The sequence below is a fragment of the Pelobates fuscus genome, chromosome 4 (genome assembly GCF_036172605.1).
Source record: "Pelobates fuscus isolate aPelFus1 chromosome 4, aPelFus1.pri, whole genome shotgun sequence".
Lineage (NCBI taxonomy): Eukaryota > Metazoa > Chordata > Amphibia > Anura > Pelobatidae > Pelobates > Pelobates fuscus.
The window spans coordinates 186,990,977-187,015,302 of NC_086320.1; the positions used below are offsets into that span (position 1 = coordinate 186,990,977).

General features: G+C 38.5%; 1 protein-coding gene across 1 annotated transcript in view; it reads left to right on the forward strand.

Annotated features, from left to right (window-relative positions):
• LOC134608749 (cadherin-9-like) overlaps window positions 1-24,326 on the forward strand; it is a 338,385-nt gene that overhangs the window by 278,281 nt on the left and 35,778 nt on the right. Inside the window, exons 7-9 of the mRNA XM_063451835.1 lie at window positions 6,819-7,072; window positions 9,975-10,111; window positions 22,694-22,815. Of these exons, the coding sequence (XP_063307905.1) occupies window positions 6,819-7,072; window positions 9,975-10,111; window positions 22,694-22,815 (513 nt within the window). The remainder of the gene's footprint in view (window positions 1-6,818; window positions 7,073-9,974; window positions 10,112-22,693; window positions 22,816-24,326) is intronic.

Sequence of the window (24,326 nt, forward strand, 5' to 3'; positions counted from 1 at the left end):
AAAACGAGTATGTTTTCCTGGCACTAGAGTGGTCCTTTAAATCTTAAACAAATGAACAAATTTAGGGTCATTGTCATTTCTGACATTTCGTTACTATCCCCCCATACAATACCCCTGACAATGACCCTAGCACTTAAACAATAAATAACATTTCAATAACATTTAACTTATAACACACGGCCTACCAAAGAGGCCCCAACCAAACGTTACTGTAGGGGTGTACCCAGACACCCCTACCCCCTAGGTTCGTAGCCACCGAAGAACTTGAACCTACCAACACTCTTATCCACCTGGCCTACTCCGGCCTAGGCCTTGGCCTATCCACTTCCAATTCCAGCCAACTTCCGACTTTACCATGCCCTGTTCCGCCATAGCACATGCCTTGACCCCTTAAGGACATGCGTGACCCCCACTACACAAAAACAGGGCCCTATCAATACCTTCTTGAAAGCCCAGGTTCAGTATGTCAATCCCTACGTCTGACAAATGGACCCCGTCCCTCCTGAAATAACCGGGCAACATGGCCTCCAACTCCTTGTGTCGGACAACTACACCTCCCAAACGCCTAATAAATGCTGACATAGCCCTATTCACCTTGCCCCTGCATCGGGCCACCGCAGCCAGGTCCCTAGCGTGCCTCCACGCAAATCGGGGAACCATCTCTGACCACACCACTACTACGCCAGGGACCAGCCCCACCAGCCGATCCATGTCCCTCTTCATCCGCCTCACTAACTCCCTCTGAGGGACAAGCCCTAAATCGTTCCCCCCGCCATGCAACACTACCACATCAGGCTTCACCCCCCCATACAATTTCGTGAACAAAACACTGCTCAAACCTTGCCAGTTAAATCCCCTAAAACCAAACCATGAGATCGCCACCCGCTCCCGAGGAAAGCCCAGCTGTGTTCCGCTTCTTCTAGCTGCAGCTCTCTTCTGTGCCCAATACACAAACGAATGGCCGATCACCCACACTTTCCAACCTGAAACGAAACAAAAGTTAGTACCTCGTCCTCCAACTCACAGTCCCGTTACCAACACCCTCACCACTCAGTTTATTTAACTTTCACTTTTTTTTTTTTTTTTTTTAAGTTTTATTTTACACCAACCTGTCGGGTCTCACATACGATCGGAAACGCAAGGATTCCCATCTACCAATCCTTTTAATCCTATCGTCACCCAAGCCTAACCTCGCCGCCTCCGTTGCGGCCCCAATACGGAACGAATGAGTACCGAACTGCATGGGCTCCAGGCCCATCCTCCCCAGACCTATCCGGAAGACCCTGGTAAACTGGAAATGTGACAACGCCGACCCGTCAGCGTGTATGAAAAAACAGCCCTTACCCTCTGGTCGGAGCGCCAAATAACTTGCTCCCCGTAGCACCGGGCACACCTTGGACCCCGGCAACCCATACAAGACCACCGTGCAGCCTTTTCCGTTTTTGACCTGCACAGTCTGATACTCACCCTGTCAGCATAGATCATCACATCTTCTTGTTGCAGACCCCCAACCCCCACCTTGTTCCCACTCACCAGTTCACTGACCCAAAAAGCCCCAAAAAAGGCCCACACAAATGCACCTGCGAATAATTCAACCTCAAATGGCGGCAGCTCCACCAACCCTTGAAGTATCCCGAAAGACACCGGCCGCCTCGAGTCAGCCGTTTTCTTCCCTCTCCTGAAGCCCTTGATAGCCTGCCGAACCAAGAAATGTTTAGTAACATCTTCCCACCCATTAAACTTAAATAAAAACGCCAGGGCCGACATGTGTCTGTCGACCATGGCCGGAGAGGCCTGCTTAACGAATAACTGGCAAAGAATCCACAACAGAACATCCAGTCTCCGCTCCACGGAAAGCTCCCCCCCACCTGATTCACCGTCTCCTCCCATACCTTCCAGACCTTAACATACGCCGACCAGGTGCTTGGCGCCAGCGACTTCCTTATGCACTCCCCAAGCAGGCCATCCCGAGTTGCCACATTTCGACTGGGCACGCCCGCCCCACCTTCGTTGCACCAGGAGCCGCTTCCCAAAAACGTTCCCACTGCAAACGAGATAGAGCGTCAGCCACCACATTCTTACACCCTGGAATGTGCCTAGCCTTGAACACAATGTTAGATGACATACAAAGCAAAACCAACCGCCGCAACAAACGCACCACCGGTGGCGAGCTAGCAGACAGGCTATTAATCGCCTGCACTACTGACATGTTGTCTGAATGAAAGGTGACCCTTTTGTTGGCCAGTTCCCCCCCCCAGAGCGATACCGCGACCACCACGGGAAACAGTTCCAGAAACGCCAGGTTTCTGATAAGCGGGGATGACAACCACACTTCCGGCCACCCCTCTGCGCACCATTCCCCCGCCAAATAAGCACCAAAACCAATACTGCCCGACGCGTCTGTAAACAACCCTATAGCCTCAGACGACACAGACAGCTCCCTAAAAAACACCGTCCCATTAAAGTTGCTCAAAAAATGATCCCACACCTCTAGGTCCTCTCTCATGTCGGCAGACACCCTAATATAGTGAGACGGCCGCCGCGCCCCGCTTGTTGCCTGAGCTAACCTTCTACAGAATATCCTCCCCATAGGAATGACCCTGCATGCAAAGTTAAGGCTCCCTAGAAGTGATTGCAGGCCCCGCAACGTAACCTTCCTCGCCCCTTTGGCCGTGCCTACCACGTGTCGTAAAGTCTGCAGCTTATCTACCGGCAACCTACACTCCCCAGCACACGAGTCAATTTCCAGACCCAGAAAAACAAATGCACATAGTGGGGCCTTATCCGCAGCTAAAGGCACCCCGAATGAATGCGCCACCCACTGCAGAATCCCCAACAGCTGACCGCACCTACCCGAATTTCGAGGGCCGACACACAAAAAATCATCTAGATAGTGCACCACTGATCCCCCCGCCGACTCTTTGCGCACCACCCATTCCAAGAACGTGCTAAACTTCTCGAAATAGGCACATGACACAGAGCAACCCATAGGCAAGCACAAATCTACAAAGAACCCGCCCTCGAAATGACAACCTAAGAGGTGAGGACAATCCGGATGAATGGGGAGCAGCCGAAACGCTGCCTCTACATCCACCTTCGCCATTAACGCCCCCCGACCTGCTCTCCGTACCAGCTCGACGGCTTTGTCGAATGATGTATAGGAGACCGAGCACAGGTCCTCGTCAATGTCATCATTTACCGAACCCCCTTTTGGGTGCGACAAATGATGAATCATACGGAATTTACCCGGTTCTTTCTTGGGAACCACACCCAAAGGGGATATCCACAGATCCGCCAATGGCGGGGCCGCAAACGGTCCCGCCATCCTCCCCAAGGAGACTTCCTTCAACAACTTTTCCCCCACCACCCCCGGGTGTTCCTGCACTGACTTAAGATTTGCGCTTACCCCACTCGGACCTTTAGCTTTGAAGGGGATCCTGAAGCCCTCCGTGAAACCTTTCCACAAAAACTCTGCATCGTGCTGACTATCGTATTGCCTTAGCCATGGCAACATCGCGCCGACTTTCACTGGGGACCGCCCCAGCGGTATTCGCTGTAGTAGCTGATCCTGACGTACCTCCCCCTGTGCTACTCTTTCCTTTCTTAAAGCATCGATTGACCCCGTGGCTCCCGCCGCAACCCGAACACTCGTGTCTAAACCTACACGAAGCCCCCCACTTACACTGGCCTTCGTTATACGCCCAGCAAAAACCTTTTTTCGGACCCGCCAACACAGCGCTCCCAGAGGCCGTGCCGGCTGTCCCTGGAAAGGGAGCAGATTTCTGCGCCATCATCAGCCGCATCCATAGCGGCAAGTCCATCTGGTCCCACCGCATGGAAGCATTCGCTGCCAGCCGCTGACGAAACTGCTCGTCGTACTTCCACCACGCCAGCCCCCCATAAGTCCGGTACGCATCTCCTATCCCGTCGAGATAGCAAAATAGCTGAGAGCAGCGATCCGGACGCTTTTCGCCTATAACGCTGGCCAAAATACAAAATGCCCTCAGCCAATTCCCAAAAGTTTTCGGGATCTTCCTATACTTACGCCTCTTTTCTTCTTCCTCTTTCTTGGCGTCTTTTTTGTCCTCTTCCTTGAGGTCTAAGAACTCCTCTAGGGGGAGAAGGGAAAAGATTTCTACGAACTCACCTTTCCATATCTTTTCTTTCACCTCCACTTTCAAATGACAACCCAGGGGCCCCGCGAAGGACACATGCACGTTTTGCCGTGCGGCCTCCGAAATGTCCCCGAACCCCGCTGCCTGCTCCGACACCCCTTCGGTCGATTCTATGAGCGGAGGCGCGTCACCCGCGTCACCACTAACAACCCCTCCCGATATCGAACCCCTACTAGTATTTACCTTAACTTGGTCCCCGTCTGCGGCCTATACTCTACCAAACTGCGGAGACTCCCTACCTTCTTCCCACGTGTCCAATAAAGATTTCAAACAGCCTATGAGTGTTCCTGGGTGTAATGCAGAGCTCAACTCACCGCTGTTGCCCCCGGCCGCTTCAGGCCCAGGGGATGCCGTCCTTCCTCCAGCCCTGTCAGGCCCCGGAGCTTCCGTGAATCGTCGACTCCTGATCTCCTGGTCTCTCCTCGGAACCGCAGGCGTGTGACTCCGCGACCTGTAAGGAGAAGACAACCTGGGCAGTCTGCTTGATCGGTCCCCTGCCCGCCTATTCTCCCTACGCTCTTCTCCATTGTCCCAATCCCGGCTCTTCCTCGCCGTCCTACTGTCCCCGCTGACAGATCTCCGCCTCCGTTCCCGGCCACTCCTGTCAGAAGAACCGGATGCACTCAGCCGACTACTCCCCCTCCAATTCTTGGAAACTGACCTCCGCTGCCTAACTCCGCAACCGGACCTGGAGTCGCTACGCCTGTCCCGCGACGGGCTCCTCCCTCTGCTCATCCGACCTCTGTCCATACACCTGCTTCTGCTGTGCCTGGCACTAGCGCTGCGCCGTTCTTCACTCCTTCCCCTCCAAGCGCTAGCCCTTCTATTCGCACCCCCCTGGGAGCTGCCTGTCGGGCCCTCCCGCTCCTCTCCGCCTTGCCTGCTTCCGCCTGCCGCCATGGTCCCTCGCCCTTCCCCGCCCGGCCGGCCACTACACGTCGTCTCCTGTCCTCTGCTGACCACCACCGACTGACTACCAGTAGCATCCCGGCTGTTGCCGCTTTTCTCATATTGTTGCTGACCCTGCTGCACCCCTTCTCTCCTCCCTCCGCCATGCTCCCCGACCTGGCCCTCGGCAAGGCCACCCTCTGTATACCGCTGTCCAGATCCCCCTGGTCCTGTGGCGGGACCGCTAGGGAAGAGCCAGCAGCAAGACTCTCGCCCCGACTCCCCGAACCCCCCCTGGTGCTCGACTCACCGAATCCAGATAATCCGGCATCCCTGGCCTCCTGGCCGCTTCCCGACCCGATCATTTGTACCGCTGTCCTGGACAGCTGGACAGCTCCGCTCCCGCCTTCCTGCCCGCCGCAGATCCGCGGGGCGCCATCTTCCCGCGTGCTCCTTTATTCGCGGCCTTCCTCGCCTGGCCAGCCGTCCCAGTGACCGGCGCCGCCCGCCTCGACAAACCGCTGCCGGAACCAGTCGCCATCACCCTGTCATCGACCGATGGGCTCCTCCGACGACGAGTTGCGGGTGCCAAACCCGGGCTTAGTCGCTGAGGCGGCCTTGTCCTCCGTGTAGGCCTCCGCTCCGACTCCTGGGATGTTGCAGCAGCGCCGAGCTGCTGATGTAGCCACGCCATGCCTCGGTCTCTGACTGCCTCCAGGATCTCTTCCAACGACGCCATACCTGCAGAAACGAGAAAAAAGAAGAATCCCACAGACCTGACAAAGAACAGGTGAGTGAAATTCTGTTAAAATGGCTCCTTTCTAAGATGGCCGCTATTTAACTTGCTCTTAGACCACCCCCACGCTGCATTACCCTAAGCCCACCCCCAAATCTTTTCCCTGCCCACTCTCTGGCCCTGTGAAGGCCCACTCCCCCTCTGCGTTGTTCCGTGGGCTTCATAATGAATAGTGCTATTGTGACCTACAATCCAAAAGTACTGTTTAGTAAATAGTGAATATTTAATAACTATAAAATAAAGTGTCTTCGTAAATTTGCAATTCAAATTTACATATTAACTATTTGAGTGTCATAGAGGTGCCTGCCACATTGGTGCACAGTTCACCAGGTATGCATATCTCTCTCAAAGGATTTAAAGTGACTTTCTGGCTGTAAGTATTACATTACTTATTCACTAACATTTTAGTTTTTATACATATGAAATAATGCTACTATATTCTATTCTATATGAAACATTGCTACTATATTCTACTAAATCTTACAGCAGTGATATAGATGTGTTTATTAGTGTATTTATATAGTGTATTTATAGTAAATATAAACATTATATTTAAAATAAACAGAGCTATAAAGCACAAGCAAGCATAAAAATAAATGTACCACAAAAAAAAATATTGGCTTATTTGAAGAATATCCTACTTAATTCAACCCTCCAAGCCCTATAACTACATTGAGCTGTGATTGCAATTGAGCAAGGGGTGCCCTGACACTGTAGCAGGCTGTAGTGTGTATGGTGCTTGGAGTTTTTCTTTAAAGTGATAATGTCCTTTTTAAATATATATATATTACATACTGATATGTCAATTGTGTGTTTTTTTATTATTAAATATGGATCTTGTCTAAGTGACATAAGGCATGAGGCTTACACAGCAATTTTATTTTTTTTATCTTTTCATGAGTTATGTTATGAGGTTTACGAGCATTTAATTAAAACAATTTTTTACATTTTACCCACAGTTGTTGGATTTTGAAGTTCGTGGAATATACACTTTTCAGGTTGAAGCAACCAATTCTTATGTAGAGCCACGTTTTTTCCACCTCGGACCATTCAAAGATACAGCTATTGTGAAAATTTTACTTCAGGATGTTGATGAAGCCCCTATCTTTAGTAGGCATTTTTATATAATCGAAGTAGATGAAGATGCAAAGGAAGGAAATATCATTGGTCAGGTTTCTGCTCAAGATCCTGATTCAGCAAAGAGCCCAGTCCAGTAAGTCTTGTACTGATATAGAGTTAAAAAGATATCCATGTTTATATAGCTATTCATTTTATAATATCTCAAAACAATATACAGATGTTGGTACTTAGCTGATTATTTATGTTGGTATTGCGGTAACACCACAGAAATACCTCCAAAAATGAATAATTATGCCGCACACAAGAATCACTGCAAAATGATTTTTATTACTCAGTATAAGATGTTAAGCCCATATATTCCAGAATTTGTAGAGGCTCTAAAGAAAAAGCTAAATTACAAACACATGTAATTATAAAGCCAGTAACCTGCATGCCTAGACATGAGAATCCATCACAAATGTAAGGAAGTGTGTAAAAGTGAGAAACAAATTGGAGAAATAAGGTGGACAATTATATACAAAATGTACAAACACATATGTATATTTATAATTACTGTATATGTATACGTTACTAAAAAAAAGACCCAGAATGTGAGTATCTATAAACCCTATATAAACCATATATACTGCATAAAGTACACACGGTTAATTACAAAATACACAAATGCTAATCTTTGTAATTGTAATTCCCTTATTCTTGAAGAATATATATATATTGTCCGTTGAATTTGCTGATAATTCTCCAGGTTGTATTCTGAGTTGATGAAGAAATGAACAGAATGGAAAAAGAAAATCCCAAACAGAAAACCTCAAATAGCAGAGGTCATAAACAATGAAAACTTGATTGCTAGCTTGCAAAAATAGATGACACACTTCAATATAGGAGTAGCATTATACTGAATTACTAACATATAAGGCATACATGGATATATCCCCCCAAAAATAAAAATAATAATAGCCACAAAATAGTAATTTAATTAAAAGACTTAGATAACTTTGCTGTGGCTTAGATCACACCCAGTATGTGGTAACCATGGCTGTTATGGATTTGAAGACTTATGGTAAATGAGTGAACCTCCTTGAATCAGAAGAAATCTAGACTGGTGCTCTGGACTGCTGCCAAAATGTTCATTCCTCAATGGGGATTCACCCTTTGAAGAAGTAGAGACATCCCAAGCACACAGCCCCAGTCTGGACCCTCACAAGAATTCCCCTGGAGAAACAAAAACTTTAGTTTTGTGTAATACTTTATCTAAAAACATTTAAACTAAAACAAATCTCATTTAGGGTGACATTGGATTAAAAAAAAATAATAAAACAAAATTAAGTATGCATATTCAACATATCTGCCTGGATGCTTAAAAATGTCCTTGGTGGCAGTTGGTCTCTAGATGTAAAAAAAACCAAAGTAAATAATATTTTTCTCTGGATAAAAGTCAGACTCTGGATAAGGATCTTTGGTCAAGCTGGATTCTTGTGATCTCCAGCTTGACCAATTATCCTTAACCAGAGTATGAAATGCAACAATATTTTACAATAGTAAAATATAAAGCACTCAAACTACTTCAAAATAAGGAGACAAAGTAATATTAAAGTGTTTAAAAATCCCAGTTAGCACTGTTGGGACAATTATTTCTAAATGAAGACTGCATCATACCACCCAAACACTGCCTGGAAAAGTCTGTCCTCAAAAACAATCACTTATGAGACTGAGAATGAGAATTATGAGAAGCCGAAAAGAAACCAATAGTCACTTTAAATGAGCTACAGAGGTCAGTAGAATAGACTTGAGTAAAGTTGAACAAATCAACAATTACAAGAGCTCTGTATCAAACTCCATTACTCAAAACGCTATACAAAAGCATGACTGGTGTATGCTAAATATACTAGACTGACTCGACTAAAGTATGGGAAAAAGGTTTTGTGGCCAGATGATACCGAGATGATTTTCTTGGCCACTATTCAAACCAGTACAAAAAACCTACTGCCTAATTCCATATCTGAACATACACTGTCCCTGATAGAAGTGTGGTTGTTGCAGCATCATGCTATCATGGCCTTGAAATTATGGAAGCTATGGTACCTATTTTATGAATGAGAAGCTACTGATTGGCTTATGGAGACAGCTGACCACTATAAGCCAATCAGTGGTGCCCCTGCTTGGCACTGAATTGGACAAAATATATGCCACTGGGGAGCAACCTTTGGAGTTAAACCATCATGAATGATTTAACCCCTTCAAGTAATAAAGTACCAGGAACATTTGGGCAATTTCAATGAGGTTGTTATGGTGCCAATACAGTTCCTTTAATATATATCCTGACAAATTGATGCATATAGAAGAAAAAATGCATTGGTGGTATTACTTTGTATCAACCCTGATTATATGTAAAACATGACCTCTTAGCAGAGCAAAACATAACAAATATTTTTTTGCTGTAACTCAAATTATAATTTTGAGCTGTGCTTATAATTTATATTCACGTGTACTGCATTGTTTTCCTTTGACGTGTTTTTGGTTTTTGCTTTCATCTATATTTGCTTTGCATTCCTATTTCTTTTTAAACATCATACTTGTATAGAACACGTTCTTATGTTTGAAATATGATTGGATCACTTTTAATATAGAAATTGTTTTAAATTTATATATTTTAGTGAACTGTTGTCAAAATATTTGCAGAATTATTTTTTTATGTGTAAAGCAACATTAAATAATGTATAAAAATAAATATTTTTCAAAAAATGTACAGAGTTATTAACGGGTACAATATTGTCTTTAAATGCACTGACTGTCTCTGAAATATATTTAAAATCCTCTCTGACAATCAAAAGGAAAACAATGTTGTAATAAACATCATCTTGCAATGTAAAGAATGTCTTGTCTTGCATTAAAGCAAAGAAGTGCTAAATGCAAATCATGTACCATTCCACCAACCTGCTAATAACTGTATGTACATTTTAGCATATTGTCGTAAATCGAATTAATATTTTTAAATTAAATATGTGTATTTTTTTTAATTGTGTTATCATTCATAGATATAGCATTGATCGCAACACCGATATCGAAAGAATATTCAGTATATACTCAGGGAATGGCTCTATATTTCTGTCTAAGTGTCTCGACCGTGAAGTCAGTCCATGGCACAATCTCACAATAACTGCAACAGAAATAAGTGAGTTAAGTTGATTTCTGGGAATATTACATGTTGAATAAATATTTGAAGGGAACTGCCACTTTTTTTTTTACATTTAAATATTGTGTTTCCTTATGTATTATATTTCAAAATTTATATGTATGAGGTATGAAAATGAAAAATTTGTAAATCCAAGGAGGCCTCTCCATCAGCTAAGAAAGAGCACAGAAAAAGGAGCAAAACCCGGATAAAATGAGGGAGATTTATCAAAGTGGCAAAACAAGTTTTGTGGTGATTTTGTACTTTTATTTAATATTTCTTTTTTTTTTTTTCATCTGTTGTTTCCTTTGCAACTTAACCATCATTTTTGTATATATACCATTACTGATGAACAAGTTCATCTTAATAAAGCACAAGCATAAAGGATCTCTAAATATGTGTTAGATACGATATATAAGCATTTGAAAAGTAGGCCTTTTATTATGGAAAAAAAATAATAAAATAACAAAATGTGAAATCCCTGATTATACTTTTTTAATTAAAATTTTTTATAAAGTGGCATAAAAAATATACTGACAACCCACTTATTTGAAAAAATGTTTACCTTTATTATCTTACTGTAAGCTACTGTAACACAAACCTCATTATATATATATATATATATATATATATATGTATATATATATATATATATAATATTAAATAAATAAATATGTAAATACATAATATATATATATATATATATATATATATATATATATGTGTGTGTGTAATTTCATTCTAACTGTATTTTAACCCCTTAAGGACGGAGCCAAATGTACACGTTGTGAACAAAACAAAATGTAAACAAAACCTGGCATTTGCGCTATATGTCTGTCCAACCGTAATTCACCTCTTTCATATTAAATGCACCCCCCCTTATTATATATCATATATCATTCAGGGGAAACAGGGCTTTCATTTAATATCAAATATTTAGCTATGAAACATAATTTAATATGAAAAAAATGGGAGAAAATAAGATTTTATTTAATTTTTTTAGTTCTACTTGACATTTTAACTGTCAATGTCATAATACTGTTTGCTTTTACTGCAATAAAATACACATATTTGTATTCAGCAAAGTCTCACGTGTAAAACAGTACCCCCTATGTACAGGTTTTATGGTGTTTTGGGAAGTTACAGGGTCAAATATAGCATGTTACATTTGAAATTGAAATTCGCCAGATTGGTTACGTTGCCTTTGAGACTGTATAGTAGCCCAGGAAATAAATTTACACCCATAATGGCATACCATTTGCAATAGTAGACAACCCAAGGTATTGCAAATGGGGTATGTCCAGTCTTTTTTAGTAGCCATTTGGTCACAAACACTGGCCAAAGTTAGCGTTAGTATTTGTTTGTGTGTGAAAAATGCAAAAAAACCGCCAATTTTGGCCAGTGTTTGTGACTAAGTGGCTACTAAAAAAGACTGGACATACCCCATTTGCAATACCTTGGGTTGTCTACTATTGCAAATAGTATGCCATCATAGGGGTAATTTTCATTCTTGGGCTACCATAGGGTCACAAAGGCAACGTAAGCCATCTGGCGAATTTTAATGTGAAAAAAATGAAACACAAGCCTTATATTTGATGCTGTAATTTTTGAAAACACCATAAATACTGTACATGAGGGGTACTGTTGTAGTCGGGAGACTTTGCCGAACACAAATATTTGTGTTTCAAACAGTAAAAAGTATTGCAGCAATAATATCGTCCGTGTAAGTGCTGTTTGTGCGTGAAAAATGCAAAAAACATCACTTTTACTGGCGATATCATCGTTGTAATACATTTTACTGTTTTGAAACACTAATATTTGTGTTCAGCAAAGTCTCCTGAGTAAAACAGTACCCCCCATGTACAGGTTTTATGGTGTATTGGAAAGTTATAGGGTTAAATATGGTGCTAGCAAATTAAATTCCTTATACTTTCGGCATGGGTTGTCAGGCAGGTCCCGCTAATTGTAATTAATTACGATACCTAATTATGTAAAAATATTACATAAATATGTGTGTAGAATTAATATATGTATATATATATATATATATATATATATATATATATATATATATATATATATATACATATGTGTATATATACATATATATATATATATATTTTTTTTTTTAAATATATTTTTATTTATATATAGGTATATATATAGTGATATATACGTATATATTTATGTATATAGATATATATATTATTTCGTTCTACGTGTATTTTGATATAAATATATATATATATAGTAATATCACAATACAGTTAGAACGAAATAAAACACATCTATATATTTTTTAATATTGTATTTTTAATAATTTTTTTATTTTATTTTTTTACGTATTTACATATTTATTTTTTTATATTATATATAAATATATATATATATATATATATAACAATAATTATATATATATTTAATCAGTATCAGTCTACGTGTAATTTGATATTAATATATAATTATATATATATTAACATTAAAATACACCTTGACAGTGTATGTGTGTGTGTGTGTGTATATGTGTATAATATATATATATGATCTAAGTATATATATATTTTTTTACACTTATTTTAACTTATTTTAATTTGATTTCCAGCCAGCAGGGGGACTAACTGTCATTAAAGTTAGTCCCCCTGCTGGCATTGCTGCAGCCAGCTATCCCGGCCATGTGATTGTGAGGTCCTCGCAAGGACCTCACTCTCACATGGCCCGGGGGGGGCTGAAGAGGACGGAGGTGCCGCGGGGGGCTCCCTGGGAGTCCCCCCAACTGCGATCGCCGGCGTGGGATCGCCGGCGACCGGGTAAGTAACAAAAAAACGGAGGGCGTACAATTACGCCCTGCGGCGTTTAGAGACGCTTTAAAAAGGACGTAATTGTATGCCCTCCGGTCTTAAGGGGTTAAAATTAATATGTATATTTTATTATCAAAATTGACCTAGAACGAAATAATATATATATATATATATATATATATATATATATATATATATAATTATATACATATATCACTATATATATATATATATATATATATATATATATACCAATATAGAAATAAAAATAATTAAACAAAATAATATATATTGTTATATATCATTATACTTCCTGGGGTACCTGAAAAGTGACATCACTACAAGTGAATCCTACAGCCGGAATAAGCTTATTATTCACCTGCCATCTAAGCCAGAGCCTGCTTGTTGTGGCTCTGGAAAGTGTGAGTGACCCATTACCTCTGTAATAAGATCTATATTGGTTGAAGTAACAGTATTATGCTATGAGCGTGTTTATGTTGTCTTTTCAGAAAGATCAGGAGGCTTCACACTTATAAGTATACATTTTATATTTATTTTGTATATTTGCACCCCCCTCTATTTATCATTTATTTTTGTATAATATATAATGCCATTTTGAGTGATTTCAGTCACTGAGGGTAGTTGCACTTTCTCTTGCACATTAAGCGCCAATCCACCACTATTTTATCCTTACGGATTTAATATTCTTTAAAATGTATTACAATGATGATATTGTCAGTGGAAGTGATTTTTTTTTGCATTTTTTAAACACCAATGGCACTTACACGGACAGTATAATTGTTGTGATACGTTTTACTGTTTTGAAACACTAATATTTGTTTTCAACGAAGTCTCCCGAGTATAAAAGTAGCCCTCATGTACAGTTTTTATGGAGTTTTCAAAAGTTACAGAGTCAAATATAAGACTTGCGTTTCATTGTTTCACATTGAAATTTGCCAGATTGGTTATGTTGCCTTTGAGACCATATGGTAGCCCAGGAATGAAAATTAGTTTTTTGCATTTTTCACACACAAGCAAATATTAACACTAACTTTGGCCAGTGTTTGTGACCAAGTGGCTACTAAAAAGACAAGACATACCCCATTTACAATACCTTGGGTTGTCTACAATTGCAAATGGTGTGCCATAATTCTCATTCCTGGGCTACCATATGGTTTCAAAGGCAACGTAACCAATCTGGCGAATTTCAATGTGAAAAAACTGAAAAACGTAACATGCTATATTTGACCTTGTAACTTCCCAAAACACCATAAAACCTGTACATAGTGGGTACTGTTTTAAACGTGAATATAAATATATGTATTTTGTTGCAGTAAAAGCAAACAGTATTATGACATTCACAGTTAAAATGTCATGTAGAACTAAAACTATTTTAAAAATTCTTATTTTCTCCCATTTTTTTTATATTTTATTCATATTAAATCATGTTTCATACCTAAATATTTAATGTTAAATAGAGATGTCCTGAATAGTTCGCTGGCGAATAGTTCCCGGCGAACATAGCTTGTTCGCGTTCGCCACGGCGGGCGACCATATGCGATGTTCGGTCCGCCCCCTAGTCATCATCATTGAGTAAACTTTGACCCTGTACCTCACAGTCAGCAGACACATTCCAGCCAATCAGCAGCAGACCCTCCCTCCCAGATCCTCCCACCTCCTGGACAGCATCCATTTTAGATTCATTCGGAAGCTGCATTCCTAGTGAGAGGAGGGACAGTGTAGCTGCTGCTGATTTAATAGGGAAATCGATAGCTATGCTAGTGTATTCAGTGTCCACTACAGTCCTGAAGGACTCATCTAATCTCTGCTGTAAGGACAGCACACCAAAAAGCCCTTTTTTTCCTGTGTAATCGAATTGCAGTAGCCTGCCTGCCAGCGTGTGTGTCAGGCTCACAGCGTATACTGTGCCCACTTGCCCAGTGCCACCACTCATATCTGGTGTCACAATAGCTTGCATTTTAAAAAACTAAAACTTTTTTGACTGTGAAATAATAGCAGTCAGTTTCCTTCACACGTGTGCGTTTCAGGGCCTGCCAGGGCACAGTGTCACACCAGTGCCACTCATATCTGGTGTAACAGTAGTGTACATTAAAAAAAAAAAAAAATAGAAATTTGTCTGTCAAATAATAGCAGTCAGTTTCCTTCACACGTGTGTGTTTCAGGGCCTTCCAGGGCACAGTGTCACACCAGTGACACTCATATCTGGTGTAACAGTAGTGTGTGTACATTTAAAAAAAAAAAAAAAAACTTTTTTGACTGTGAAATAATAGCAGTCAGTTTCCTTCACACGTGTGCGTTTCAAGGCCTGCCAGGGCACAGTGTGACACCAGTGCAACTCATATCTGGTGTAAAAAGCAAAGAAGCATGATTTGCCACTCCACCAAACATGTTTCCACTACTCCAAATTCCAGTGGCGACATGCTTTACACCACTCAATCCAACACTTGGCATTGTACTTTGTGATGTAAGGCTTGCGTGCAGCCGCTCAACCATGAAGCTCCCGCTGCACAGTTTGTGTGCTGATATTAATGCCAGTAGAAGTTTGGAACTCTTCAGCTATGGAATGAGCAGAGCATTGGTAACTTTGACAGATCATGCACCTTAGCACTCGGTGACCACGCTCTACGAATTTACGTGGTCTTTTCCTTTGTGGCTAAGTGTCTGATGTTCCTAAATGCTTCCAATTTCCAATAAAACAACTTACAGTTGAATATCTAGCAGGGATGAAATTTCATGAACTGACTTATTGCAATCACAGTACCATGCTTGAATTCAGTGATTCATTATTGTGTCCCAATACTAGTATCCATATAGTGTATATTTTATTGATAAATAAAATGGAAAAAAAATGTTGAATTTGGCATACACAGCATAGGTTGAAAAAATAGAAAACATACACTATAATTAACTTTTCAGTATATTTTATGGAAACTGAAGCAATACATAAATGACACCATGAAAATTGAATTTACACAATTCTTTGATTGATTAGCCTTAACTTGTATAAGTGAATGGCTTACAGTTTTGTTGTTTCATTCAACCACAAATCCTTCTTGTAGAATAAAAATGATTAATGAAGGCTAGTGCTCTAAACCTTAATTAGCGAGTTAGCTTGCAAATATTATTTAGCAAATGCAAAAAGAATAAAGATTTTTTTCCTTTAAGTTCTAAAATTTAAATGATCATGATAACATGTTTTTTCTATATTTTCTACACCTTTAGATGCACATTGAATTAAAATAGCCATAAATTAAAAAATAGAACACTCTAAAGTCATAATTTCTTAAAACAAGCATAATGCATCAATATGTCAAGAAATGAATCATGCACAGCATCCAATATCTGAACCATGTCATATTTAACAATTACAGGGAAAAAATACAGAACTCATAACACTTAGATTCTCCAGTCAATTTTATTAATTTCATATGCTTTAAGGTTTTTATGCATATGAGAGGCACATGTATACAAATCCATTTAAATACAATTTATTTTCATAATTAAATATAAAGGTGTGCATTTAGGCACCATTGTGGGTTTGTGTTTGCCAAATTTGTTTAACCCCTTAAGGACCAAACTTCTGGAATAAAAGGGAATCATGACATGTCACACATGTCATGTGTCCTTAAGGGGTTAAATGAAGCACAAAAAATACAAATAGATAGGTTCCATTTTTTCAAGACCAGTTGTTTTGTGGTCTCGAGATTTTATCACCTTTTTCTGTTCTTTCTACAGCCAGGAAATTATATATTTAGGATACATTTCCCATGCTTTGACTCTTGATGGGACTTATAGGGGAGCTCTTAATTCCCTGTAATTTATACCACCTCATGATGTGTTCTATGTCCATTTAAATTTACTTTAAAGAATTAGCAAATCATAATCCAATTCATCTAGGCAAGGCCAAGGAAAATATTGCAAATGAGGAGGAGAACTTGAGACACTGCTTAATTTCTTCTATTCTCTGTATGCTTTATATATGCTGAATGCCGTTGGCAAAGGACATAAGATAGGGGCACCCAGTTACAGGATAAACAGGTGTGGACTACTTTTCACACCTCACAAAACAAATGTGATATTATTTGATAATTCTAGGGACAACTATAAATAGTGACAGTTCCACTTTATTGACATTTATCTCATTTATCAGAAAGCAGTAAAGAGCTTAAATATAATGTATCTTTTTATTTAATAATTTTAAGAACTTAGTTATTTTTAAAATGTTTTTTTTTTTTTAATTTCAAAACACCTGGAGTTGAAGATATAACACCAATGTCACCACACATGCACTCAAAGATCCTTAGGACCTGACCTGCCAGCAGAAATCAAATGGACGTGGAGTCCATCAACAAGAGTTACAGTTCTCCTTCTATGTTCCCAAATGCAGGAATTAATGTTGAAACTAACTAATATGGAGTCAGCTTCTTGCTGTTATCACTGAGTAGAAATGGGAAGTTTGGGGATGAGTTAAGTTGCTAATGGAAGTGTGACCTGCCTTCATTTTAATAATGTTGTATTGCTATAATGTGCATGTCAGCTCTTTTAAGGTGATGCATGCATCCTGACATAGCCACTTCCACTAAACTGGTTGGGACATGTGGTATCTACTGAGGTATCATGTTTGAATGCGGCTGTCTCTTGATGTCACAGTATTGACATAGGCACTTGTTGTGCCCCCTATCTTCCTAACTATGATGAGCTCTATATGCCAAGTATAGCTTTCATGGCAGAAATTACACAAGTGCATGCAGATAATGCTGGTAACACAGGTAAATCACAGAGGGTGCACCTTTGACATCTTACCTATGTATAACCTCTCTTCCCTCTGAAATATGTTCACTTGGCTTACTCACTATTTTTCTGTCAGATTCCCTTTTACCTGCTCCTATGTACAAACTTGTGGGTTTCCTCCTCCATTCCATTTTAATTAGCCTATGTTTGTACATTGACCATGCCACTGTATTAGCCTTTTGCACTGTTCAACAATGCGGCAATCCATCTCCCTTGAAGTCCTGTTGTTTCTCCAGACAGGATTGTGCTCTTTTCTGGATACTTAAATTCAACCAATAAACCCCTGTCAATCTATAATAGATATACAATAACTTATCCTTAAGCAATTGCTTTTATAGCTACAAATCAGATCCTGAGTGAAATATTACAAAATCAAGGACATTGTATACTGTCTAAAGCTGCTAGTTTCCGAAATATTTTTAAAAGGCTAAACGAATAAGTTAAAAATAAAAAATGTTAAAATTTACATATTTATTTTTACATTTGTCTGCAAATCAATTTATACATAAATTGGATTGCGATATGTTTACATATAGTTACATAGCTGAAAAGAGACTTGCGTCTATCAAGTTCAGTCTTCCTCACAAATGTTTTTGCTGTTGAACCAAAAGAAGGCAAAACAATTCAATCTGAAGCGCCCCCAATTTTGCAACAAACTAGGACAAAATTCCTTCTTGACCCCAAATGGCAGTCAGATATCTCCTTGGATCAAGCAGCTATTACCCCACTAATTAGAAATTATATCCCTGTATGTTATGTTTTTGGAAGTATTTATCCAATTGCTGTTTAAATATCTGTATGGACTCTGATAAAACAACCTCTTCAGGCAGAGAATTCCATATCCTTATAGTTCTTACTGTAAAAAAAAACTAAACTTTTATTTTCCTTAAATCAAATCTCCTTTCTTCCGCCTAAATGCGTGACCTTGTGTCCTATGTATAGCCCTGTTTGTGAATAGATTTTCAGATAATGGTTTGTACTAGCCCCAAATATATTTGTATAATGTTATCATAACCCCTCTGAGGTGCCGTTTTTCCAAACTAAAGAGATTGAATTTTTTTAAACCTTTCTTCGTAACTAAAATGTTCCATTCCTTTTATCAATTTTGTAGCTTGTCTCTGCACTTTTTCCAGTGCCATGATATCTTTTTTTAGAACAGGTGCCCAAAATTAAACAGCATACTCAAGGTGTGGTCTTACCAGCGATTTATAAAGAGGCAAAATTATATTTTTCTGAGAATTCATGCCACTATTTATACATGACAAAACCTTACTGGCCTTAGCAACTACAGATTGACCTTGCATATTGCTGCCTAACTTGTTGTCAATAAAAATTCCCAAATCCTTCTTGTTACCCCTAATTCTCTACCATTTAGGGTGTAAGTTGCTTGTGCATTCATGACCCTGAAGTGCATAACTTTGCATTTCTCTACATTACATTTCATCTGCCATTTTAGTGCCCAGTCCCCCAATCTATCTAAATCCCTCCGCAGCAAAGCAATATCCTGCTCACATTTTATTATTTTACAAAATTTGTTTCATCTGCAAACACTAAAATATGGCTTTAAATGCCTTTTTCAAGATCATTTATAAATATGTTAAATAGAAGCAGTCCCAAAACAGAACCCCGAGGGACACCACTTGTCCAGCTTGAAAATGTAGCATTAATGACAACTCGTTGTACTCTATCCTTAAGCCAATGTTCTACCCTACTATTGTGAGGAAAATCCAAGTAGATCACATCCACTGCAACACCCTGATCTATACTATCTATACTTACTTTTTCATAGAATGCAATTAGGTTAGTTTGACAAGACCTATGTTTCATAAACCATGCTGATTATTGCTAATAACAAGTTCTTCCCAATGAATTCATGAATATTATCCCTTAATAGCCATTCAAATATTTTCCCAGTCACAAAAGTTAAGCTCACAGGTCTATAATTTTAAGGCAAGAATTTTGAACCCCCTTTAAATATAGGAACGACATCTGCCTTTCTCCAATCCTTCGGTACAATACCTGAAACTAAAGAATATTGAAAGATTAAATACAGAGGTTTACTTATTTCCCCATTTAGCTCCTTAAGTACTCGTGGGTGAATACCGTCAGGTCCCAGAGCTTTATTTACATGAATTTTCTTTAACTGTTGTAGCACCTTGTCTCAAGTCATCCAATCACAAGTTATCTGCAAGTTTGTTGCAGCAATCATTTGCATATATCTTGCCATAGGATCCTCATTAATATATACTGAGGAAAAATAGTTATTTAAAATGTCTTCCTTTTCCTGGTTTTCATTAACAAACAGACCCATCTCTGTTTCCAGTGTACCTACACTTTCATTTTTTGTTTTTTTCAGAATTGATGTACTTAAAATCTTTTTGGGGGGTTGATTTTGCATTCTTTGGCTTTCAATTTCTCATTTTCTAGTTTAGCCACTTTAATTGCCTTTTTGCATGCATTATTGACTTCTTATATCTTATATTGGATGCCTCTGTTTTGTCCAATTTAAATGCTTTAAATGCCCTTTTCTTATTTTTAATCTCTTATTTTTTTTTCAATTTGTTTCTTTTATATTTATTACCCAATGGTACATACTGAGAAATGTACCTTTCTAATATTTGTTTGAAGAGCTTCTATTTATTCTCAGTGTTTTTTTCACTAAGGAGTTTATGCCAGTCGATATGTTGTAGAGCTGCCCTAATCTTATTGAAATTGCCTTTTTAAAAATTATACGTTTTAGTATACCCCATGTGCTTTTGCTTTTCTGAGTTTATTTAAACAATTACCATAATGTGATCACTATTTCCCAAATGCTCCCCTACTTGAATGTTGGTCAAAAGTTCAACATTGTTTGTTATAATGAGATGCAGAAAAGTATCCTTTCTAGTTGGTGCTTGTACCAGTTGTGACATGAACTTGTCATTTAACACATTCAAAAACCTGATTCCCTTTCTGAAGTACTATTATCTCTATCCCAATTTATGTCCGGGTAATTAACATCGCCAATAACTAACGTGTTACCCAGATTTGCAGCTTTCCTAATTTGCTCTAACAGCTGATCTAACTCATTAATATTTACATTAGATGCTTTATATCATATCCCAACCAATAATGGATTTCCCTTTGTTTGCCCCAAGCATTGCAATACATTACGGCTATATGCTTGCTATATATCCATTATTATACCAAATACAGGGTTTGTAATATGTTTTAATCAATAACTTATTGGTAATTAAAAGATTAAGATATTTTAATGAAATGCTAGATAGCAGGATCATTTAACTGTCACTTCAATAGTGGGCAAGAGGCATCCCATTTTAACCAGCTGCACTGTTGCTCAACCATACTAACATCTTCAAATTTAAAAAGTTACTGACCAAGCATTTCCTAAAAAAGCTATAGCTGCTAATAGGATGGGTTGATAGGGCAAAAATTAGGAAAATTGATGTAGTAACAGCCTCTCTCTATGGTAGATTAGAGGCTTATCATTAACTGTGTATCTGAATGATAATTATGCATTTTTTTGTTTAGCAGGGTAGGTGTCTGTATGTTTCATGGGTCTGCATAGTCTATACCCACTTCCACTCTCCAAACCTTTTTCCATTTCATCTATCCCTAACATCTCTTCTTGTACATATATATCTATATTATATTTTCTTCCTCTCTTTACGATTTCTATGTATGCTCTAGTTATGTAGTTAGATAGTAATATATGTTGAAAAAAGACTCAAGTGTATTAAGTGCAGCCTTTAAAACCAATTCCTTTATTTTGTCAGTCCAGAAGAAGGAAAAAAAACTGAAGCGATTTCCAATTTGCCACAAAAATCTGTAAAACAAAAATGCATCTTGACTTCATAATGATAATCAGATTTCTTGCATTAAAAACAGTTCACACATATTAAATGTATCCTTGAATATTCTGGTTTAAAAAAAAAAAAAAATCAGGACTTTTAAAAAATTGTCTATAGAAACAGATAAGACCTCTTTGAGTTAAGAATTCCACATCTTTATTGTTCTCACTGTAGAAGAACCTTTTTTTCTGCTGTAAGTGAAAACGAGAAAACTTCCTGTCTGAGTGTGTGACCTCTTGACTTTTGTATGATCATGCTAAAGAACAGGTTAGCAGATAGTGGTTTATACTGACCCTGTGTATACTTGTATAGCGCTATCATGTCATCTCTGAGATGCCTTTTTTCTAAAGAAAAGACATGCAGTTTATCTAGCCTAATGTTTTCCCTCCCCCATTATTAATTTTGTAACTTGCCTCTGCACTTGTTCTTGTTCTGAAATCCCCCTCCTTAAAACTTGTGCCAAAAATGTCACTGCATATTCACTATAAAAAATATACCATTTATTTTATAAAAGCAGACGTGGCCATGGAGGCTGGAGTAACACTTTAATATACACATTTAATAACTGTACTAATTTAATAACTTTACCGTAGAGTTGTTTTAGTAAACTGTGTAGAATACTAGTAAAGATTATGTTTATAAAATCCCTCACATTTTATAAGTCAATTTGTGTAAAAGAGGGGTTATTGGAAGTATCCTTGGCTATTACATGTTTACATTTACCCTTTCTAATTTGCCTCAATCTCCCAGTAACAATGAGGACATAGTTATTATGTTTTGCAAAAATTGTTGGAACAGCACATTTACACTGGATTCACACACAAAAAGAAAAGTGCATTTTTATATTCTTGTTCATTTATACAGCTTAATAACATGTAACATATAATCTTGGTTCACATGATATTCAGAAATATTTAAGTATATATTCTTAACATCTTGCTAATAGGTCACTTTAAAATGATCTAGTAATCCTTATGCATATGGATACTTTGCAAAGGCATCTAATTCTTTGAAATATTTGAATGAAGTTGCACTTTAAGTGTTTTGTCCTGAACATCACTCTGTGTTGGATACAAGTTATGCTGTAGAAAACTAACTTTTTTTTTGTTCTTGTTGTTTAGAAAACCCCAAACAAATCAAACATGTTCAAGTATATATTAAGATTCTGGATATCAATGATCACCCACCAGAATTTGATAAATATTATGACACATTTGTATGTGAAAATGCAAAACCAGGCCAGGTGAGTAAAATTATTGAAGCCTTATATACTGTCTTGATTTACAACATAAACATAGATGTAGTTTTTAGGGGGAAAAAAAGGAGTACCCTATTTATTTTTAGTTTAGTTGTTATTCTTAGATTTCTCATCAATTCAATATAAGTTGTTTTGGACTGTTGCTATTTTGCAACCAGCTAAAATGTCAAACAATGTTTGGTCCTTTACATCTCAAAAGGTTGTCAACATGCACCAAGAGTGTGTGGGATGCAATCCTCAGAGTCTTCACACACAGACCCAAAGTTCAACATACAAATAATAGACCCGCAACACTGACAATAATTCTTTTAAAAAGACGTTTTGTTATTCCATCATCAAGTGGACCTTCTACTTGACCCTACTAATCTTTATCCTTTTATGCATTAAAGGGTCAGGTAGCTTGAATAGGCCTGTATCCCATTCTTTTTATAGTCTCTCCAGTGACAGTGAATTATTGCATGTTTTAATGTTTGCTCGACAAGGAGCACTGAGTTTATTATGAAAATGTGTCCTATGCACATGGACACTATGCTTGCTAACTCATGAGGATTGTGGGAAACCTAAATAAACTCCATAAACTCGACATTACTTTTACAGAGCAGATTCAGAGCAGGCATTAGTCTTTCTCTCAAACAAATAGTAGATACAAATCAAAACAAGTATACACAGCATAGAGATCATTGAAAGCTTTATGATTTGTTAATCGCAAAGGTACCACATATCAATTTTTACTGTTAAAGTATTATTTAATTTTTATTTCAAGATCTTTATGTTGTAGCACTATTGAACTATGACCTATACATTTCTATCTGCTTAATCTCCTTCCCAGAGTATACCTCACAAGATATACATATGTGATTTGTGGTAATTTGTTTCATTGGTATATATTACTGGTTACATTTATGCATCCATAGATGTGCTTTGCTACCCACATTTGTTAAGACTGGCTCTTTGATATTTCCAGCTTACATTTTTCACAGTTTTCATCAACAACAATACCAGTTTAGTGAAGGTTGGTGTCTGTGTGCGAATGTATTTTTTGTGGAAAAACTGGATTGATATTCTTGTTTCTTAGTTTGTTAGTGGCTGGCCCAAGCATTTTGGGAAAAAAAATCATTGTTTGAGCTAAAATATTTTAATTGAATTCACACAGAAGTAAGAATTTGACATAATTATCCTACCAACAGTGGAATATATTTTCATATTCATGTGTCCGGTTGATTCTCTCAGTTTGTCCACTGGATTGTAGATGCTAGGAAGGTGATTATTCATTCAGGGGCAAAGTATTCCAAAAAGTTGAAATATGTCTGTCAGAGATAACATCTCTGTTTGCATCAAATTATTTAAAAATGCAAATATCACTTTTTTAGCTGTAAGTATTTGGTGAAATGGAATCAAATAACTCATTTTGCTAAGCATATAAACAACAACATTCAAGTAAGTTGGTGTTTTTAGGAGGAGGTAATTAAATCTATTCTGAATAAGCAACACAGTCT